Here is a 22,583-nt window from a genome sequence, read left to right as displayed (position 1 = left end):
GATTCTGGTGAAGGAAGACGTGTGAATCCTGCGGTTAGGGCCATTCTACTTCGGCCGTTCCAGCTCTTCCAGTGGGGGTGGCAGGTGGAGCCTGAGCCCGTGCCGCCGTGGTCTGCACAGCCCAGTCTCTGTCTTCTCCCTGACTGAAATGCCCGGAGTCCTGCCTGCTCGGAGGTGCAGGATGATCGTCCTAATCCGGGCCTGGCTTGAATTCTGTGTCCCCCTGAAAACTGACCACTGGGACTCAACCTCTCATCCCTGAAGTGAGGAGGCCCACCTTGTGACGTTGGCCCAGTGGGGTAGGTCTGGGGCTTGGGTGAGCGGGTGCCTCACAGCTCCCCGAGCCCTGGCGCCAGCGTCTTGTGGCTTCTCGGTCACCTCCCTGTCTCCCCTGCTGCCACTGCTGCTGTCCTGGTGACGCTGGGCTCTCCTCGCCCCACCACCCGCTCTTCAGCTGTGACCCTGGCTCTCCCGGCCACCTGCCTCCAGACGTCCCCCTCCAGCCGGACATGAGGCCACTTCCCACATGGTAGGGGAGCACCCACAGAGGGTCCGTCCTTCCTCCACTGTGGCTGGGCCCAGAGCACAGCGCCTGCCGCGTCTCGGTCAGACTCCCACTGAGGGTCCTGGGTGGGAAGGTGATCAAGAACCAGACAGGACAGATGGCCTGGGCTCCCCTCTGACGGCGGGCAGCATCTGCTGCAGCCGCAGGCCCCAGGAGGGGTGAGGGCTTAGGCTGGGCGGAGCCCGGTGACTGCACCCAGCACACCATGCGATTTGGAGCAGGTGCTTCTAGTTGTTTCTAGACCCACTTCAGGCTTGTCGTGTGCTCAGACAAGCCACTCAAGCGGTCTGTTTCCTTGCATGCCAAGTGGGGATAATGACCCTTACCTGCATCACAGGGGCGTCGTGCGAATTAATTAACGTTTGTGAAGAGCTTGGAAAATGCTCAGCTGGTGACGCGTTGAGGGACCCTGAGGATGGACCTCGTGTGTCATTAGAGCCCCCCCCAGGCCCCATCACTCACCGAGACGCCCGGGCTCTGACAGCACCCACTGTGCCGTCCACCCGGGGCCTCGGCTTAGCCCAGCGGGTTGACCGCCTGACGGCAGTGGGATGCAGCTACGACCCCTGGACCCGCGGTAGCCTGCCGGAAGCCGGGAGGACCCGCCGTGTGTTTGCTGTTCGCTGGTGCTTGCTGGGGTTTCTCTCCCCGCTCACGTGGCGACACTCGGATGCAGGTTAAAACCTGCCCGCTGGGGCTTGCGGCCTCTTCAGACCGTATCTCAGGGTCAAGGTGGGAGGCCGTCTGGTGAGACCAGCGCGGACAGACTTGCAAATCCGAGGGACTCCTCTGGAAAGGAAGAGGCCCTGACGCGCTTGTCCTCCGGGCGGCACCCTGGAGGTGCCGGGTGCTGCGGTGCGCACGCCTGTCCCTGGCCGCCTGTCCCTGGCGGTCAGTGTCTGTCTGAAAAAGGCTCAGCAGGATTTGGATGTTAGATTCGCCATCGTCTGTGATGCTGTTTTCTGCACCTCACAAACCAAACAGGTGGGTGGAACTCGGGTCCCAGGCAGCTAATGATCAGAACAGGAAGCGTCGGTCCCCAGCCAGGTCTGAGCTCTGTCTCTTGTCCAGTTGATGGAAGAAGTCGTGCCCGCCACTTAGGGTCCGACCGCGCTCACTGCCGGCGACTCACCGAGGGGCGATCCTGCACGTCCTCCCCCTCGTGCTCCTCCGCTTCCTCCTCACGTGTCCTCTCCGCCCCCGCCGCCTTTCCGGAGCGATCCGTGTGGCGTCAGCGGCCCTTCTCTTCGGGGCAGTGTGTGCAATTTTCTGGATGTTGGGGCTCTAAGCCTCAAGACTCCGTGAGCCCCAGCCTTTCAGGTTTTGTCTGAAGAGTTAAGTCCAAAAGGAGATTTTTCAAACCCCTGTAACCGAAGTTCTTGGCTTTACAGGAAAGACTCTCTCCAGCCCCATCAGCGCCCCTCGCGTCCGATGGCAGGTGGGTTGGTGGCCTTGCCGCCCCTTCCCCGCCAGCACCCTGGGTGACCAGCTGGGCTTCCGACTCGCCGAGGCAGGGAGGCGTGAGTGCGTCCCTCCAGGTGCCACTTAGACCCTCCTGAGGAGCACAGCCGGCCTCGGGTCGGGGCCCCTGCGCCCCACGTGGAGCCCGGGTTGAAGAGGCCTCCTTGCCTAGTGAGCCTCCGCCGCCTCGTAGGGGAATAAAGCGGGTTGAGAGCTGACATCGCTGTTTTCACAAAATGGACCTCGCCATTTTGACCGTCTTTTGGCTTCAGTTTCCTGAGTAACCAGGCATCTTTCAAGCGCCTGGCGTTTTCCCTCTAGGCCCCCGGGAGTTCGCCCTGGCAGATGGTCGGGTGATGGTGCCCACCCCCTGTGGGGTCCTCGCGGCTGGAGCCCCACGTGGGGCGAGGAGGAGCAGGGAGAGCGGGGCACCCCTCGGTCTCCCTGCGTCCCCAGGCGGGACTGGTGGGCGGGAGGCTGGCCCCTCGACGCACCTGTTACGGGGCAGCCATGCTCTAACACTCGTGTGGGGCGGTGGCGGGACTAGTGCGGTGACTGAAGGCCCCTCAGGTTCGGTTGAGGAGGCTGAATGGTACCGCGTGGGAATCGGGCCACAGTGAAGGCGTGAGGCAAGCCCCAGCACCCGGTGTCCCAGCACCGACCCCCTCCCGCCGCCCAGGGCCCCACCGGCCCCAGAGGCCCAGCAGGGAGTCATTCAGGCGTTAGAGGGCCGGTGGCCCTCCCTGCCCGCCCACCGGGCTCTCCTCCCCAGGCACACCCGCCTCGGTCCTCGGACGTTTCTGGCCAGGGCCTGGCTGGGGTGACTGGCACCACGCTGCCAGAGTGACATCACTGCCGTTACTGCCCCCCCAGGCCTGGTGTCCTCGGCCTGGGGGGTAGGAGGGAGGTCAGCTGCGTGAGCTTACATGCTTTAAATATTCCAGATTCTATGGTTTTGAAAAGAATTATAAGCATGTATGTTGATTTTTTAAATCTTACTTGTTTATGCCTTTAAAATTTAGTCAATCCAAGAAATTCCTTGTTTCTTGGTGGTCAGTAGACTTGACGTGACTGAGTGCGCCGTCAGGTAGACCGGGCAGGGCGTGGAGAACTGGTGCCCCCGGCCCACGCCGCGTCCCCAGCTCCACGCCAGGCGGTCCCCTCTGGGCCTCCTGGGGGCTGGGTGGGGGCACAGGTCAGTGGAGTCCGGGGGGAAAGCTGTAGATAAAACAAGATTTCACAGACTGTGGCTTCAGCTTTGAAACCGTGAGCGTGTTGGAATGTGCTCATTAGAGAAGCAACGCTAATTAAAATTGATATTTTCGCCCAAGTCCCCATAAAGAGAGCGCGTCGTGTACACACACCTTTGGGGTGGAGGACGGAGATTCTTGCAGTCAGCTCGTGGTGGGCCCCCCGCTGGCGGGAAGACAGCCCCCAAGATAAGGTTGTTGGGGATTCAGGGATGCGTTTCCTCAGTCCTCATTTGGAAATCTGATTGCAAACTCACACCCTCCAGTGTCAGCTACGTGGAGGGAGGGGCCGTGGCGGGAGCCAGGCCACGTGGCACGGTGAACTTGGCCTTCCGAGGTCTGACTGGCTGGCCTTACCGCACCCCCGACCAACCCTGGGCCCTGCAGACGCCACCTCGCGAAGTGGAGGCTGTCCCCAGGCCACTTGAGAGCTCCAGCACCAGCGGCGAGGTGACGCTGGCTCGCAAGGTGCTGGAAGGTTTGAGTCGCCTTTATCTGGACAGTGGCCAGGGCCGTGTCGAACAGTCCCGTGAGTGCAGGCAGCTCGCCTGCGCGAAGAAGAAAGAAGAGCTTCCACCTCATGGATTGGGCAGATGTCACACGGCTGGGGTGCCGGGGTCGGGCGCCCAGGGTTCGAGTGCCGCCTCGCAGCGTCTGTGCAGCCTCAGTCCAGCTTCCGAACTCCTTTGTCAGTCTCTTCGTAAGTGAGCTGGGCGTCAGGGTGTCCTGGACGTCAGGTTGTGACCCTGACTGTGACGCTGTCGGTCACCACAATGACCTACCCATCGGCCAAATAAAACGCTCTCGGGCGATGTATATGGACAGTCTTTACACCCTCCTTTCTAGTTTTGTGTTGAAAATGGATTTCAACCTTAAAAAAAAAAAAAAACTAGTGTGAATATTTTACTTACATTTGAAAATTCTTCACTTAAGAAAGATTTACATGTGTCAGTTGAGCCTGAGATAGTCAGCTGGGCGGCTTCGGAAGTTTGAAAGAGCAGTGAGAGTCACGCAGTCACCCGTGCGCTTCAGCAGCTCTGCATGTTCAGCCTCACGGTGGGACCAGCACCGCACTAGGTTCTCACGACGCAGAAATTAAGGCTCCGATGCCCGCTGGAGAAGTGGCTGGGGGACACCTTCTGAAAGTTAAAGGAGCGTCAGTGTTCATTGCTGTGTTTATTCAGTGGTTTGTTTATTTTTAAGTTGAGCATTGATGGAGTTTTTTTATTGTGGCAAAACACACACGCATTTTACCGTGCTGACCAGTTTGCAAGCGTACGGCTCAGTGGGGCTGGCTACGTCCGCGCTGTTGGGAGACCACCGCCACACCCCCTCCCCAGAGCTCTTCCACGTCCCGGCTGCAGGTCGGCGTCCAGCCCCTCCCCGGCCCCTGGCCAGCACCGCCCCCCCCTTCTCTGTGGATCCAGGGACGCTAGGACCTCACAGGACTGGAACCGTGCGGTTTTTGTCTTTTTGCGACTGGCTGAGCGTCGTGTGCTCAGGGTCCTTCCACGTTGTAGCAGGTGTCAGGGTTTCCTTCCTTTTCAAAGCTGCGTAGGACTCCACTGTGTGCACACGCCTCACTCTGTGTCTGTCGCCTGTGGGTGGGCGCTGGGGTGGCTCCGCCCTCAGCTGCTGTGAATGTGGGCGCACAGATGTCTGCTCAGGACCCTGCCTCCGGTTATTTTGGACAGACACCCAGAAGTGGAACTGCTGGGTTACATTTTAGTTCTGCTTTTACTTTTCTGAGGAGCCTCCACGCGGTTTTCCGCAGCGGCTGCCCCGACAGTACCCCCACGCCCTCATCAACACCTTTATCATTTCTGAGTGGCCGTCCCGTGGGCGAGAAGCAGCGGCACCCGTGGCTGGTGTGTCCGTGCGTGTCAGCAGCTCTCACCTGCTGTTGCCTGTTCGCGTGTCTTGGAGGAAACGTCTGTTCGAGTCCTTGCCCACTTTTTCACTCAGGACGTGTGTTTCACTGCTGGGCTCTGCGGGTCCCTTGTATGTTCTGGACCTTATCAGACACGTGACTTTCAGACACTTTCTCCCACGGCTGCCTTTGCACCCTGCTCTTTGTGCCCTTGATGCACAGAAGCTTCAAGTTTGGGCGTGGTCCCGTGCACCATTGCCTGTGCTTTTGGTGGCATATCCAAGAATGTGCTGCCAGATCCAGGGTCACAAGCCTTCTCCCTTATGTTCTCTCTTAACAGTTTTGTAAGTTTAGCTCTAAGGCTTAGATCCCTCATCCATGATGAGTTGATTTTTGTAAGCGGTGTAAGGTCAGGTCCAGCTTCATTCTGTTGCGTGTGGACTGTCCGGCTTTTCGGCCGCTTGTCCTTTCCCCACTGAATGGTCTTGGCGCCTTTGTTGAAAAGTGGTTGCTCGTACATGCAAGGGTTTAATTCTGGAATCTCTGTTCCATCCCCCTGGTGTGTTTGTCTGTCTTTCTGCCAGCACCACACCGCTGTGACTAGCATAGCTCAGTCGTAAGTTTGGAAGTCAGGAAGTGTGAGACCTCCAACTTTGTTCTTTTTTTCAAGATTCTTTTGTCTATTCCCAAACCCGTGAGTTTTAGGATGGAGTCTTATATCTGCCCCAAAAATTGCAGTTTTAACAGGGATGGCATTGGGCGTGTAGGCGTCTCTGGGTGGTGCTGCCATCTTGACATGGGAAGCCCTTGAATCCACGAACACAGGGTGAGTTTCCATTTATTTGTGTCTTTTGCAGCTATTTTTGACGTTCCATTAAAAGCACAGCACCAGCTTAGATCTTGGAGAAAAGGAAAAATGAATCTTCTTTCCTGGAGTGGACCACAGGCCAGTCTGAATCAGACAGGTTCTAAGAATGAGTCAGACAGAGATGAGAAGTGGCCCCAGTGGAGCACATCAGGGTTGACACCTGCAGGGTCAGAGGACCGCGCGTTAGGACCCGCAGGAGACTGAGCTGAGTGCACAGGCCGGGGGAGAGGCAGGGAGGCCAGGAGCCCTGGTGGGCAGTGACCCGGCTGCCCGAGGAGGGAGAGAAGGAGGCCCCACAAGCCTGGAGTGATGGGGGCACTGAGCCTCGGGTGACCAGCTGTGTGTGTGTGTGTGTGTGTGTGTCAGCCTGTGCCCGTCCAACACGCAGGAGGGATGCACGGAGTGTGGACGAAGGGAGCCCGTCGGCGGTGTCTGGGCGGCCAGAAAGCAAACCTGCAGTTTCTCAAGCGTGGGCCTCCCGGGAGAGCCTCTCCTGACCTCCCGCCACTGGTTCTAGCACTTGGCCCTCCGGCGAAGGTTTGTGACGGTCACTGTCCGCGACGAGACGTAGCCGTCGGTGCGGAGGGTAGCAGGTGAGCGCGTGGCTTCTGGCGCTGCGTGCTCGGGAGAAGGGCGTTGCGCGGTGACGGTGCAGGCAGGCAGGGTGGACACCGTGTCGGCGAGGTGGCCAGGACTGCAGACCCCCAAACACCCGTGCTGTCCACCCTCCCCCCAATCCCTGAGGCCCAGCCTCCAGCCAGAGACCCACAAGTAGGCGCCGAGAGGTCACCGCAGAAACCTGGAAGCTGACGGTCACACCGTGTGACCCTAAGTAAAGGCCCACGGTGGGGTCACTTCCTGCGGGGTCAGAGCGGGGAGTGGTGGGGGTGGCCTCTGGGTATGAGACCCGGTGTGTCCTAGCCCCTGGCCGCAGCCGTACCCCACGGCCTAGCACTGCCGGGTGGCTGTGCGCTCAGCGTCGTCGGAGCCCTGGTGGCCCAGGACCCAGAGATGGAGGCTCCTGGAGCATCTGAGGGGGGCCTCCTTCCCTTCCCTTCCCGGTCCCTCCCTGCAAGGACCAGAAATGCCGCACGTCGTCAGGTTGGTGCGTGAGGCCCGCAGCGCGCTCGGGGGCCCCGATCTGCCTGACTTTCCCAGCCCGTCCCTGAGTGTCCTAACCTGGGGAACAGGTGTGAGCTCAGACACCGCGAGAACAGGCCAGGGGTGAGTGTGGGCCGCGGCCTAGGTGCCCCAGCAGGCCCAGGGCCGCCTGCCCGACCAGACCTGAGGGCCGGGAGCGCTGGTGGAGGTGGCGAGGCCCAGCAAGACCAGACCGATTCAGGTGCGGTGCCCCTGCGGCCCAGCCCTGCTGAGCCCAGGCCCGGATTTTGTCCCGCAAGGGGCCGGGGGAGCCCCCGTCCTCACTGGTGCCCCCGCTCTGCCCCAGAGGGCACGGGGGCCTCTGAGCATTTTCCTGCTCCGTTCATGCGTGTTCGCGTCTCTCTCAGTCTAATAGGACTGTCGCAGTCCTTTAAGGCACTTAGTTAGAGGCAGTGAGGCTAGAGGTTCCCCTCTGTGCTTGCGTCCTGCTCTGCGGGGTGCTGCCGGGGTGCAAGGAGCCCCTGGAACGAGCCGTCTGGGGGCACTGGGAGGGGCCGGCCCTTCCAGGAGCCACTTCCACGTTCAGGAGGAGACGGCGTGTCCCCGGCTGTCTTCTTGGCACGTGGATGCACCCAGAGAGGAGCTGCTGGGCCAGGGCAGAGCCCACCTGCCCTCCTGCCTTTGGGGGTGCAGCCGCCTCCACGGTTTGAGCTCTGGGCGCCTTGCTGGTGGTGTTCACACCAGTCTCCGCTCAGTGGGCAGGGATGGGCACCGCTGCGGCCTCAGAGCCGGTCAGACAGCCGGGCAGCCACTCGGGCCCTTTCAGGGGGTGAGGGTCAGCGCCACCGGCCAGGAGACGCGCCGGGAGGGCCTTTCTGTCCTTCCTAGGGGGCCTGGAAGGCACGTCTAGAAAACACTTCTGAAACCAGGAGCCCGCCACCTGCATGAGGGAACAAGACAGGTTAGCACTGTTTTCTCAAAGAGCTGGCGGGACCTTCCATCCCAGGGATAGCACCGGAGCAACACAGAAATGTCTAGAGAGGACGCGGTAAACTTCCCTCCAGTGCAGGGAAGAGGTGGCTGGGAGGGTCACGAGGGTGACCGGCCCTTGTCTGGGTGGAGCTGGAATGTGGCAAAAGGAGGCGGGGCCCTTTGCCGCGCAGCTGCGCTGCGGTGAGGAAGGCGCCAGCTGGACCTGCTGCGACTGCGCGTGTGTAACGTGCTTCCCTGTGCAGGTGCGGTGACAGGACTTCACTCCTCTGGGAATCGTGGTTGGACGGGGGGCTCACCAGGAGACGGAAACGCACCCTCAAATGTGCTCCACGGAAGGTGGCGTGCACAGCGTCACCTGTGTGATGCCACCACCATCAGATGGTGGGTTAGGCTTAGAGGCCGAGTAACTGCCAGATGGGTGACCCCTGAATTGACGTCTGAGCCCGAGTTCCCCCATCTGCTAAGAAGGGAGTGGCGCGTCCTTGAAGCCTGGCAGGGTGAGCCTGGCGGACGGTGTGCCCCGCCGGCAGCAGACCCTGCCCCCAGTCTGCCCCTGAGAAGGCGTCACGGCGTCCCACACCCGGAAACCCAGCCCCGTGGAAGTGATTTTCAGCAAAACCTGAAACCTAGCATGGGAGTGGTCTTTTGCAGACAACATTTGAAGTCAATGCTTTTTTAAAAATAACACTTATAAATCACATATCTGTATTTAAAAAGGATGCCTTAAAATTAATCTCATGTTCTCTGTTCCTGATTTTGTGGTGTTGCCTTTTCGGCCATTATATCTGGAAATTCAGAGATAATTCAGAACAAGCTCACGGAGGAGCTGTGAGGAGGCTGTTCATGTTTCTGAGCCTTTATCAGCAGGTCTCTGGCACGACCAGCAGAGAAATTAAACACAGAGGCCACAGCCGATGGTTCCCACAGTATTTTTACACTTTGACCTATAAAATGCAGCTATTTTAATGAAAATGCTTTCACTTAAATTTGCTAATAGCTGTGACGTTTCATCATTTGGGAGTGGGAACTAGGGCCGAGGTCTGATGGCTCTCTGTGCAGAGCAAGCTCTGCGCATTCACTGGGGAGGCGCTGAAGGAGCAGAGGGGAATGTAACTGCACATTCTTCACATGCGTCCAGAACTGTGCTTCGCTCTGACACCAAGGCTTTCGGGCTCAGCAGAACCGTTGCCCGCCCCACGTTTCTCCTGTGAGAGCGATAGCGCTGTGCTGCCAGCGGTGACGTTAGGCCACACCTCGGGTTGCCGCCCTCGAGCGGTGACATAAAACATCGCGGCACCTCCCACGTCGCTGACGCTGCTCCGAGGACAGTTCAAAATAAGTGAGCAGCTCCGGGTTTTCTTCAGGTCAGAGGAGACGCCGAAACGTGCTGGTACACGAGAACCATCCGGGGCCCTTCCCTCTGAGCTCTTCCCTGCAGAACAGCCATTCTGCCGGTGCCGTCACTGCCACAGAGCCGTGGTAGGAACACCCTGACAAGAGAGGCCTGTCCTCGAAAATCAGGGGAAGAGCTCAAAGCAAGGATGAGGTCCCTCTTCAGCAGGTGTCCTGGGGGCCTCGCTGCGGCAGCGTCTTTGCTGGGCCCGGGCCTGGCGCTAATGGACTTGACGGGGCTTCTCCACCACGGCGGGCACTGCAGCGATAGCAACAGCCCCTGCGCCCCCAGAAGCCGGACGGGGCAGGGGGGTCCGGGCTGGTCCTCGGGGGAGGGTTTGAGGTAGGGGGGTGTCCCGTGGAGTCTGGGGCCTTCTGAGAAGGAGTTGCTCATCCTCCCCACCGCGGCCTGAGAAGGTTTCCATGATCCTTCCAGGCGGACCCCAGACCCCGTACTCGGCAGAGCCTGGTCTCGCACCTCCATCCCCTTAACCCCCCACTGACCCCGCTAGCGACCCTGCGGGCGAGCCACAGTCCTTGGTCTCCCGCCCATCTCCCGCCTGTCCTCTGCTCAGCCAGAGGTGCTGTGCTTTGTCTCTGGAGCTAAGTCTCGGCCCCAGGATGCTCCCGGACCCTTCCGCCTACTGGGGATGTCCTGTTTTTTAAATTTTTTAAAAAGCTGCCTAAATTCTTGGTGGCACAGGCCAGACCAAAGGAGCCCGGCGCCTCTCCCAGCATCTCTGCGAATGACCCAGCTTCTGGGAACTTCCTGCTTCTGCGGAGCACCCTTGCTCACTCTGAATGTCCTTCCGTTTTCCACACGACGTAGCAGGTCAGATGTTCTGTAAGTTCAAGGCTTTGGTAGAGAGAGAAGCTGAGGAAGTAAACTCTACAACCGCACGTTGGACCGGCCCCCTCTGCAGTCCCTGGTCAGAATCAAGCTCCTCACCCTCTGGCATCTACCCCGCAGCCCCGCCAGGTCGTGACACCTTCACGCAGAGCTCGGCCCCTCCGTCCGCACTGCCGCCAAGCCAGGAGGGACAGGGCGGGACCGGGCCTGGCCGCCTGTGCCCGGGGGAGTGTCCGCGTGGTCTGTAGGAGGCAGACTGACCACCTGACGGGCTCTCTGGGGCCCGGCTGTGAGCTGACCTCCACATGGCCCCAGGGCGTTTAGCTGTATGTCCAAAGCCCAGAACCCGGGACGTGGGGGCATTCGAGCCGTCGTCTTTGCTGAGTTTCTGGCTACAGGAAGGCGGGGAGCCCTGTGTACCTGCCTGCTCCGTGGTTAATCCCACGTGTCCTGAGTGTGGTCGGAGAGGACTGGAAAACAAACCTGATAAAACAGGTTGGGATCAAATTGTCAAAGATTCTGAAAGTCAGAGCAAGAGCTGGGACTTTATTTGGCGAGTGGTAGAGATTTCTGTGGGGGAATGGGCAGGGTCCCCGGGGGGCAGGGCGCCGGTCTGTGACGGGCGTGGGGGTGGTTCCTCATCTCATCACGCAAGTGTCCGTGACCTGAGGCCGCAAAAGGAGGACCCGAACACTGGCGTCTGGGAAAGATTTGGGGGTGAATGACGTGGGCACAGGTAGGCGAGGGAGCTACACCGACCATGACTTTAAACCCCTGGGAGAGGCTGGCAGGGGCGGCGGGGGAGCTAATGGTGACAACACAGCCGGAAAGGGAGCAGGTGTATGTACTGAGGGAGTGTGCAGGAAGCCCCCACACACCTCACGGGCCCTGCCAGGGGGCGAGATACGATTTCACTTGATCTGGGTGGGGGAGGAAGTGCAGTGATCAGGACCCAGGGCCCCACGGCACCCTCACTTGAGAGTGGGCGTGTCTCTGGCGCTAAGCTGAGGGGGAGAATCGCGGTGTGGTGGGTGAAGGCACGTCGTATGTGGAGGCAACGGAAGGGACGGGGTGTGGGGCTCAGAGGCCCCGGGGTGCATGCCTGATTGTGGTTGCACCATCTGGAAATTTCCACCCAGACGGTGGCACCAGGGCAGCCGTGGCACCAAGAGAAGACACTGGAGCCTGGGACTGTGCCCACCAGACCACCAGGATCACTAGAAGTGGGGGCTCCAGTCTCCTGCCCTGGTACTGGCTGGGGTCAGAGCAGCGGCCCGGGTGTCAGCACACTGACCCCAAGTCAGGGTTTTAGCTGCTCTGGTAAAATGGATAGAATTCCAACCAGGGAACCTGGGGGGAGCACAAGGTGGTGAGGAAACCGGGAGCAAAGGACAGTCGGCGTCAAAGCCCAGAGTCCTGGGGGCTTGGTTCCCTGCTCGGTGGGGTCTGCGTTGGGCGGGGGGTCTGGGGCGGTGCGGCAGAGTCAGATGCTGCGTCCAGTGGAGCTGAAGGGCCCCCGGTCACGGCCGCAGTACCAGGACAGAATGGCTGTGCGGCATCCACAGGCAACCACAGCTCCCATGTCCCCTCGAGGGGCCAGGTGTCACCTGGCTGGTGGGAGCCCTCCTGGGGTTGGTCACGGGAAGGGCCACATGTCCTCACATCCTTGGACGAGGCTGCAGGCATGGGCCTGCTGGGCCTGGTCTGCACAGCCGAAGGGGTGTCCAGGGAGGACCGGCAGGAGGCGGGGAGTCAGGCCCACCCAGCGGGATGCCTGCCCGGGCAGCTGGGGGCTGGATGGATTTAGGGGACGAGCCCTGGGAGCCAGTGGGCTAAGCCAGGTCAGACCGTGACCTCCAGGGGCTCCTCTCCAGGGTGCCCTCCCCGTTCTTGCTCAGCATTTTAAGGGACGTTCGTGGGCTCCACCTGCCTCATTGAAGCAACTTGGGAGCCCTTGAGACAGGAGTAATGGAAGCGAGAGGCCAGCTGGGGTGGGTGGGAGTGGAGTGTCCAGCGCACGCTGGGTGGCCAGGCTCCTTGGAGGAGGAGAAGGGGCGCTTTCCCTTGTAACGCCCACCCTGTTCCCAGAAACAGCCAGGCTGGGGACCCCGGCTGAGGAGACACTGTCCCTGCCCTCGGAGTGCGTGTGGTCTGAGGAGGTGACTCTCGGACACTCTCTGAGGACCCTGCAGAGGTGCAGACCGCTCGGCCTGGCCCAGGGTCCACCACGTCCACTGTTGACAGAGCCCACAGTTTGTGGGAGTCCCCGGGGGAGGTGGGAGAATGAGCACCCTGGCTCTAGGCGTCCCCGTCCCGACAGCCAGGAGCCCCATCCTCAGCCCGCAGTGGGTGGGGGGCTGTGTCCACGCAGAGGGGACCTCTTTTAAGGCCGAGCAGAGGCCTCCTGACACGGGAGCGGCCTTCAGCAGGGCAGCGGGCCCATGGGAACTGTCTCCCATTTGCACTGTGATTCACGATCAGGCATCCATCATGGCATGCAGCCTTGGGAAGCAGGGGACCCCGAGTGTCCACTTGACAGCCCGAGGTCCCTGGGCCCTGGCAGAGCCTGGCTGCTCGTGGCCTTGCTCCCAGGCGTCCAGGGCTGCCCTCATGGGAATGAGCGTCTGAAGCTCAGTTCCCTCACCACAGGCGGCCTCCACCCGCACCCCCTGCGTGGACACCCACGCGCGGCTGCACGGGGCGCGTGTGCCGGACCCCCTGGGCAGAGGTGCGTGGCCTGGCCAGGGAGGCCTCCCTCCGGGTCACCTGCCCTCACCCAGCTCCACTCGGGAGCAAAGCCGGGAGTGCAGGGCTGAGGCCACTGGGGCAGGACTGGCTGTGGCCTCGGCCGTCTTGGAGGGCGAGGATCCCTCGGGAGGTGCAGAGCGGGGCTGAGAGGCGCTGGGTAAGCCGCGCTCGGGAAGGGGACTTTGCGTTCTCGTCCCGCGATCCCTCTCTGCGCAGGGGAGTGAGGGGTGCTGCAGTTACCACAGGGCCTCGCCTTCCGCTGCCCGCTGTCCCCGCCGGGTCCCGGGAGAGTCGGGCTGCACCCTGGGAAAGGGCGGCCTCAGGAGCCGCTTCCTCTGCCAGCAGCTTCTGTGGCCTGGACGTGGCCAGAATGCTGGGACCCCCTGGGCCTCTCTGGCATCTGTTCGCAGAGCGCACCTGCGCGTCGGCGGCTTCATCAGGTTACTGAGCACGAGGAACAAGGCACAGGTGTCCCTGAGACGGTTCCTGGAGGTGCCAGGAGTCCACCCCTCGTTTCCTCGAGCGTCTCTCCTGCGTCACCTCCCAGCCCCTTGCTCATGACGGACGACAGCACATCTCGGGCGTGGACTCGCTCCACAGTGGGCGGCGGAAGTGGGTGCTGCCCTGCGGCTGGGGGTTGGGCAGCCCGTGCAGGGGGCAATCCCCACGTTTCTGTGGCCAGTGACCCCCCCCCCCACATCTGGGCAGAGCCCTCCTGTGCAGGACACTTCCACACGCACAGAAGTGTGGTTTCAGGCAGGCTGGCGGAGTGGACCCCACTCTGTTTCATCCGCGGACACAGCAGCCACTCTCCATTGTGGGCCGTGCACAGCTGGGGCCCTGGCCTGTCCACGAGGGCCCCCCGGCGCAGACCGAGCAGCTGCCAGGGTCACCGTGCAGGTGTCGCGCATGGTCCCCACGCCTGCCTCCATCAGAGGCCCTGGCCACCTCCCACTGCGTCTTCCTGAGAGCGTGTGATTTTCTAGATGTTTGGTGGCTGCGGTAAATCAGGCTTTTATGATGTCGTGTGAAAGGCCACCCCCCACACTTCCTCCTGCCGCAGCCGTGGACTGAAGGGACGTGCCGGCGGGCACACTGGACACAGCCTGGCTTAACCCTTTCCTCGCTCAGCCGCAGGCCCAGAGAGGCTGCCACCTCAGTTGTGGGGGGAGGTGGGGGCCTTCCTTCCACTCGAAGGAACACAGGCAGCAGGACTGTGGAAGCCAGCTACCTTCTCGGAGTCGCCAGACTTCTCCCCTAAAACCGCCGCCATCAAATCAAGATTCAGAACAAGACAGCACGTTGCTCGGAGCGATGAGGAGATGGTGGGTGGTGTTACAAAGCCATCTTCTGAATGAGTCTGTCTCGTAATCATGAAGATGAGAGGTCTCTGTGTCTGGCGTGGTGTGACGACGTGTTACACTCGGACTCTGCTGGGACCCTTGTCAGTGAGGATGACTCTGAAAGCGCCCTGGGCGTCCTCCCCGAATCCTTCCCCCACTGTCCCTCAGCAAGTCCCCGTCTTCGCTTCCTCCAGAACGGCCCCCGTTCGCCCCCTTCTCACCTCTGCATGCTCTCCACACCCCCGTCCAGGCCGCCTCCACCTCCCACGGGCCTCCCTCGTCTCCAGCTGAGCCTGTGCCCTCAGACCTCGTGACGAGTCAGAAGCAGTGCTGGCTGCTTTCCACGTGTGACCGTGAACTCTCACAACGGCCTTGCCAGGAGGGTGGTGTTTCCCCGTCCCCAGACTCTGAGGCTAAGCCTTGCTAAGAAATTCCGCCAAGGCCACACAGCTCCGTGGCCGAGCCACAGACACAGCAGGCGTCCCCAGTGGTGCCTCTGTCTCCGGTGCCAAGGCAGCTTTGTTACTTGGATAAAATGTGTGCGTGAGGGGAGTGCGCAGATGTGAACGTGCGGCCGGGGCCACTCTGACACACACGTACCTGTCGGCGGAAGAGCATCCCTGGGGCTCCTTGCCCTCTCCGGGAAGCCGCGATCCCACCGCCACGTCGGCTGCCTGTTGTAGGGCCCCAGTCCCGCTGGACCCGCATGTGCCTCTCTTCTGCCCGGCTCTGCTGTCCGGCAGCGAGCAGCCTGCGCCGACCCCTCTGGATCGACACCTCCTTGCTGCTCAGGTCGAGGACGTAAAGCATGCTGCTCGTGGCACGTCCGGGGGGGTCTGTCCTGCTGAGCAGTGCGAGTGCTGGACCCGGAACCAGACATCCTGGCTGCCGGCCCAGCCCTCCCGCTACATGGCTCTGTGGCGCTAGTCAGGTTGTTTGGTTTAAATCTCTCTCCAGGTGCGTTGGGGTTTGGGCACTGTTTCTCTCACAAAGATAGAAAATATAAGGTGCCAGGGAACCGCGCAGTGAAGGTGCCCGGCAGCCTGAAGCTGCCCCCTGAGTGGGAAGCCAAGCGAGCGGATGAAGGGGTCACAGCAAACCTGAAGGTTCGTCCTAACTTGCCATTCCTCCCCACCGCTCCAAAACTTTACTAACAAACGTCACAGTGCTTGCCTTAATTACTTCTCAACTGCGAAAGTCCCAGAGAAACAACCAGAAACAGAAATTCTGGGGTGGGCAGTGGCCTGGTTAGGCCTAGAATTGTTTAAAAAGTTACGGAGCGAGCGTACGCTGGCATGACCGAGCCATGGCGTTTCTGTCTTGGTTGTGGAGAAGGACGGTGGCTGGAGGGGGGGAGGCTTACTGAAGTGAGGTTCCTTGGATCTGAGTGACCCGGTCGATGTACTGTGGAGGTTACAAAGCACCCGAAGGCAGGCCCCCCGTCTGCTGCAGAAGCGCTCGTGCTGCTTACACTCTCCTTTACTCGTGTTCAAAGGCCGGCGGACGGTGCAGGGGGCTTTCTAAGGGGTGGAGTAGGTCTCCTGACAACTGGAAAGGAACAAGCTTGAGGAAAACCGCCTTCACCTCGTGCGCGTGGGTCCCCAGGTGAGGGCGCGTGCCCCGCAGAGCCGCCCCCACCCGACGGGGCTGCGCTGGCGCTGGTGTGTCATCCCTGGGGAGAGGCCACCGGGGCAGATACAGGATCTCTCGAGTTGCATTTCAGTTGTCTGGGGTTTAATCAGCTGATGGGCGGACGGGGCTGCTGGGGGCAGCAAGCACGGAGGAAGAGCCTCCAGGTCTCGTGCACCAGAGCCCCCGCCCACCTTAATTGGGCCACTTAAAGGCGCTTTATCTCTTTTCCGCGGGGTTTCACCGCCTCCGACCAGCGTGGGTAATCTCCACACCCCCATCTAGTTATTAACAGCAACCAGTAATTCCCGACAGAGGCGGCGGCTTTGAAGCCTGGAACGCTGAGGTCGCAATAATCTTATCTCCCTTTCACAAGCCGGCCCTGCAGTGCCACTGTGCGTCACCCCGCATCTGCTGGGGAGAGCGAAGATGGGGCGGGAATCAGGACCGAGTCCGGTTCAGCACTCGCTCCCGTCTCCCTGGGGTGCTCCTGTGAGCGCCGGGGGTCGAGAGTAGAGAGAGCCGAGAAGCCGGCGCTGCACTGGTGGCAGACTCTGGGTGGGCGGGGAGTGTGGCCCCAGATGTGTGTGCAAGGCTGCTCCCCAAACCTCATTTGCTTATTGTATGTAAAGCAGCCGCTTAGCGCCCACCTGCACGTAGGCAGCTCCCAAAGCTACTGGGCCGGGCTTCGGTTCCTCCGCCCCGTGCGCTCAGACCTGAGCCTGGAGAACCGGACAAGCCCCAGAGGCCTGCGGGCTGGACGGGGCGGCCCCGGGCCTGCGCCTCTGTCCCAGGAAAGCTGACGGCAGCCTCGGGGCCGACGGCTGGGGAGAGAGGCTGGTCCCGGGGGCCGCACAGCGTCCCCTCTGCAGGGGACGCACCCCGAACTCACCTCTCCTGTCTCGGGCAAGCCTGCCTGAAAGCTTTCTCTAGGATACTTTTTAAAACTCTGTTTAAAAGGCAACCGGTGCGTTTAGTCCTGTGTCTCTGTCTCTTCCCCTTCCCTACCTGCATTTCTCTTCCGCTGCCACACCTCTAGACACAAGTGAAAAAAGAAGATGTGGAGGAGGAGGGCTGCCCTGTAAACGCGGGCTGGGCTCTCCCTCGCAGAGCAAGAGCGGCTCCTGCCTCGCAGATGGGCGCGTCGGGCAGCGACGCCCTCGCTCACTTTCCCAGGAAGCTCTGCGAGCGCGCTGGTGTCCGGGCCACACACAGCTGCCGGTTCCAGGGGACAAGCCTGGAACTGAGTGCTCCCTGGCCCAGCAGTGTGCGGTCACGGAGGGGTCGCAGGGCCCTGAGGCGCTCCCAGGATCAGGGCAGCACGTCCCGGGGCAGACACACGGCTCAGGTGTGAGGCCACCAGCCAGGGCCACCTGTCCCGACCGCCTCCCCGGGCGGAGCTCGGCCTCTGGCTCTGCCTCTGTTTGCTCCCTTTGCCGCTTTATCTCCACCGTCCAAGGGCAGTGGAGCCTGCACTGACAGACTGGGTTTCCCTGCGGGAGAGCCCGGGGCCCGCCGACGGACGGCCTGCTGTTTCCTCCGTGTCTCTTCTCACCCTCGCCACGACGGGAGGCCTGGCTTCACCTTCATTGTGAGTGGCGGTATGAGGGGAGAGGGCTGGCCGCCTCCCTGGGAAGGTTTCCATCCAAGGACAGGCTTGTGAGCATGCGAGAGCTCAGACCACCGCCCACAGACTCGCCGGGGACATTCCGGCCTCACCTTCAGTTCTTTCCCGCCTTGCCCACCGCGCCACGTACCCCGGATCGCGACTGGGACAGGCCGTGACCGAGTGCGTTTCCGTTTACTAGGCTTTTTGTCGCTGTTGCTCACAGGCCCGTCTTTCTGAAAAGGAGCATTTCCCCGAGAGTCAGGCTCTTCTGCTGACTCTCCGTTAGTGTAAAGTTAGATCGGGGACCAAACTCTCTGGCATCCTTTTATTCTCTGGGAGCCCCAGCTATTCCTCGGTTTTGCTTTTCTAAGGAAAGTGGAAGGAAAGAAATGAGTGTGGGGTCCCACTCACGCTCCATGGCTTAAATTCTTGAAGATGCTTCACTGATTGAAACAACATCTGGCGAAAGCGCTCACACCCCTGACACGTTTCTCTACCTGAACAGACGTCCTCCGCGAAGCTCACCAGAAGGCCTGCCGAGGAGACACGTGAGCTGAAGCAAATACTAATGTTGAATTTTCCCAATGTCATGTCAAAGAGGGAGAATGAGAAATGAGTCTGTGAGTGTTGGAAAAGTGTGTGATACAGTCTGCCCACCAGCCTCCCCACCGGAGCTTCAGGGAGAGCGGTGGGTCCCCAAGGGACCTCGTGTGCTAAGTAAGGAAGAGAATAAAGCGAGACGAGGGGAGGGACGGAAGCCCAGCCAGCGCCCTGAAGGTGTGCTGCTGCCGTGACGGAGATGGACTGGCCCCAAGGAGACGTGAGGAGAGGGACTTAGAGCAGAAGATGCGGGTGCAGCGTGGCCGGGATTTATGTGGACCACGGTGGGCTCAGGAGCGGGCTTGATGGCTTTTCCAGGATTCCGTCTGGCCCCTTTATCAGGTCACCATAACAAGAACACCCACCAGGAACACCTGAAAAATCACTGTGGCAAGACGCCTTCCTACGAGGCTGCTGTTTGCAGCCCTGGCCGCTGGCTCCTGGACTCCAGGGCTCAAGGCTGGACAAGGCCATCGGAGGACAAGCCCTGAAGGTCGAACCAGTCATCAGTCGTCCTGGAGCCTGCGGACAACGAAAGGGCTCTGGGCGTCTGGACACACGCCCTGCTGCGCAGCGAGCCCGGATCAAACGTGACAGCCATAAGTCACACGCTCAAACCGCGGAGCTCACCGAAGGCACAGCCGTGCCGCGGTGAGGGTCAGGAGCCAGGGCGTAGGAGGCGTCACAGTCACAGAGATGCCTCCCGTCTTGCTCAGAGCCTCACTGTCTCCCCTGCGGAGAAGTCCCAGGCCACCCAGCACACAGAGTGCATGTTGGAAACTGTACGTAACCTCTTCACTTTCATTCAGCTTTTGCCCCATTGTCAGACTTGGGCTACAAGCCTGCAAACGAGGAAGGAACTCGACCTTGAGAAAAGAAGGAAGAGCAGAACAGACGAGCTGAGAGCTGATCCCGTCCTGAGAGCTGATCACACCCTAGTGGAGAGGGTTTGCAAGATGCAGAGGAAAGCTACACCGGGCCCTCTCCGGCCCCACGCGGACCCCTGAGAGCACAGTGCCCGCAGGCCGGCGGGGGCCCGATGTCGACTTCAGGGGCCTTGCCACAGCCACGGGCACCCCAGGCCTGTGCCCCGGACCTCGCAGACCAGACCGTTCCCTACGCCTTTCCTCTAGAGGACGCACCGGGGAAAAGTCAGACAGCCCTTCAGGAGGGGTTAAGAGTGAAACACGCCAGGATGTCCTGATCTTTCCCTAAAAGCTGCTCGCGGCAAAGCACAGGCCCAGTCGAGACGCCAGCTTGTAGCAGTCGGCGCTGAGGGCCACCGTGCTGTTTTCACAGAACCTCATCCTCTTTGTCTCATTGAACTTCAGGGTGACAGGCCCTTGGCCCAGGGGGAGCTGGGCTCGGCACTGAGCTGGGAGCTCTCCCTGGTACGTCTCTTGTTTCGCTGCAGTCCCTGCAGGGTAGCAAGTCTGTGTCTGAGCTTTTTCCTTAACTGTAGCTCCCTACTTGTTGTTATGTCAGAAGCTGCTTGTGGAAAAGTACAGGAAACAGAGTTACAATACAAAGCGCCCTTCCCAAGCCTGCTCAGACACTGCGGGCGCACCGGGTCCTAGGGTTCGGCCGGCCGAGGTTCGGAGCCCGGAGCCCCCTCTGCAGAGCCGGCGGACTTACAGCAGGTGTGGTGACTGAATAGCAGGCTGCCCCTTCCAGCGTGACCACGGAGCGCTGAGGAGGCCCCGCGTTGCTTCCTGAGGCCACGTTTCACAGCTCCCTCTGGGGAAAAAGAATGCGTATCGGTGTGTGACTCTCAGCAGAGCAGAAGTGTTGTAGAAGTAGACACGTTTATTTCGGGAAAGGAGAAATAAACTCGTTTGATTTTCCACTTGGATTTCCAGCTCCACGTAGCACCATCTTAGCTTGCTCATTGTTAATATTTGTAGCCTCCTCTTCCTGAAGACGCTGCATGTGGACTGCGAAGGCCGGCAGAAATAACTTGTTTGACTATTATTAAGGCTGGAGAGGAAGTCAGTACTTCAGTGAAATGCAGGGCCTTTGGGAGCTTGATTTATTCGAGCCTGAAAAGTGAGGCTGGGTGATGGAGGGGGGAGCGGCTGGCTGGGGTCTCTCTGTGCAGAATTCAGGCAAACAAACGGTGCAGAAGTGGATGCAGACGCCTTTGGCGGGGAAGGTGGCTCTGGGGGCCTGGGGGCCTGGGGGCCAGGACCCGGGCTGCCTGGCCACCCCCGCGGCCTTTCCCACCTCAAGTCCACCTTCGGGGAGCCTGGGGAGAATGTGGGGCAGAAGCCTTCCAGGTACAGCTGAGTGTCACCGTCCTTGTCACTGGTCTAGGCTGTTCTTTGGAATCATGTCCCAGTGGACTGTGTATGGCCTTTTAATTTCAACCTGTTTTCAGAGCCCCCGCTGTCTTCTGTTAAAGGCCTCCTCTCTTGGGCACCGTCGGGTGAGTGCACTTGTACATGGGAAATTCGCTAAGTGTTTATCTCAGGGCCCAAAATGGCCCATTTCAAAGTCTTTTTCTTTCCTTTTTCTTCCGCCCTCCCTCCCTCTCTTCCTCCCTTTCTTCTTGCGAATCATCTTGAAATTCTCATCCGGCTTCTTGGACCCAGGAGCTGTGAGAGCCCAGGGACTGCGGTGCAGCCCTGCGGGCGCTCCTCTGGTCTCCTTCCCCGGAAGCCTCCTAAATGGAGGGAAGCAGGGAGCCCTGGGGGGTTGCCGCGCCCCCCCCCCCCCCCGTGCTGGGAGACGTCCTTTCTTGATGTGTTTTTTACATGTTGATAAAGCCTGTCAGCTGGAATGAGAAACGACTTAGGAAGCAAATGGGCCCTGGTCCGGGGCGCGGGGGAGGATGCTGCGGGCTGGTGAAGAGCGGGTGTCCCCGTGCAGGCTGTGGCTCCTTCGTGGGTCTTGAGGGGTCGGGGTCGAGATCAGCATTCCCCAGGAAGGGAGCTGAACAGAATGGCGTAGAAGTGCTGGGAGAGCAGCGCCCTGGCCGGCAAGGGGGAGGGCTGCCCGGAGAGCGCGCTTCTTCCCGTGCACGTGGGTGTCCTAGATGCGGTGAGGTCCGGAGACCGCGGCGTGGGTTGCGCCCGAGTCGGTTAGAGGGGCGCCTGTGGAGGGGAGTCGGGGAGGAGGCGAGGGAGGGGAGGGGGCGAGGGAAGGGGAGGAGGCGCGAGGAGGAGGAGGAGGGGAGCGCACTGCGGAGAAGGAGAGAGGGAGGGCGCGGCGGGAGGGCGCATCCCTCTGCGCTGGGAGACGAGCACGAATCCAAAACGGCGCTTGGAGCAGCATGCCTCACAACCCGGTGCAGAAAGAAAGTCACTAAGGCCAGCGGGACGCGGTGGCGGGCGGGTGGGGAGTGGCAGTCGCCGTGCCCGCGGCCGAGCGCGCGTCCAGAGACGCAAGGCCCGCGGGAGCGGCGCGGAGAGAAGCGCGGAGCCTGTGCGCCGCGGCGGGAGGGGACCGGCACCGCCGCCGACCCGTGCTGTCCCCCGGCCCGCAGGACTTTCTGCAGGGAGACTGCACCAAAGCCAGGCAGAAGCTCAACTGGAAACCGCGGGTCGCTTTTGATGTAAGTGTCCCCCGCGGCCGCTCGGGTCCGGGCCCGGGAGGGGACGTGGTGGCCGGGCGGCTGGGCGCCCTGGGCCAGGAGGGCCGGGGACGGGTGGGGGGCGCCCGTGGGAGGAGGCAGAATCTCTGGTCTCACCGCGGCCCCGCGTCCTCCCGCAGGAGCTGGTGAGGGAGATGGTGGACGCCGACGTGGAGCTCATGAGGACCAACCCCAACGCCTGAGCGCCCCGCGATGCTCGATGCCTGATGCCCGCTCCCCACGCCCGGACCGACCGGCGGGCGCCGCCGAGGTTTGCAGCAGCCGGGACTTGAATCCGGTTTGCCCACTTTCCTTTCTCCGAGGCCTCCTCTGATCGGCTTTGGAAATCAAGATGTTTTAATCACAAGTTCACTTTACTTGAAATTATGTCACTAGACAACAGAAATCGTGGGGCTTTCAAATGATTTTTCTCGTTTCTTATTAAAAATGGCCTTTCTGTGAACCAGCATTAACACAGTCTCTGTCTTCACAAGTTACAAAAGCAGGACCCGAGAATCCCAAAAGAAAACACAACCATGCCTTGGAGTGAAGTGGCTCCTTCTGCAGGAGCCCCTGCCAGTCCTCCTCTGTGCCTGCGACAGTCGCTTTCCTGTCCTGGTGACAATAAGCCACTGTGCGGCTTATCTGGAAACCCAGGTCCTGCAGAAAGGCGGCATTCACACCCTTCACATGGGCTCTGGTCCCTGCGACTGTCATTAGAACCCACAGGGCT

The 22,583-nt window shown here is 60.9% G+C and overlaps 1 protein-coding gene across 2 annotated transcripts in view; it reads left to right on the top strand.

The window, feature by feature from the left end:
- The window catches only part of GMDS (GDP-mannose 4,6-dehydratase), a 455,829-nt gene extending 433,510 nt beyond the window's left edge, over window positions 1–22,319 (top strand). The window contains exons 10-11 of one of the 2 annotated variants that reach the window (XM_032462384.1): window positions 21,764–21,832; window positions 21,991–22,319. In XM_032462384.1, coding sequence (XP_032318275.1) covers window positions 21,764–21,832; window positions 21,991–22,053 — 132 coding nt within the window. In that variant the 3' untranslated portion in view covers window positions 22,054–22,319. The remainder of the gene's footprint in view (window positions 1–21,763; window positions 21,833–21,990) is intronic. The other variant, XM_032462385.1, reaches the window with a different exon arrangement.
- Window positions 22,320–22,583: the final 264 nt, after the last annotated feature.

This window comes from Camelus ferus, chromosome 20 (genome assembly GCF_009834535.1).
Source record: "Camelus ferus isolate YT-003-E chromosome 20, BCGSAC_Cfer_1.0, whole genome shotgun sequence".
Lineage (NCBI taxonomy): Eukaryota > Metazoa > Chordata > Mammalia > Artiodactyla > Camelidae > Camelus > Camelus ferus.
Note: the sequence above shows the minus strand (reverse complement) of the source record. Positions and strands in the feature narration are given on the sequence as shown.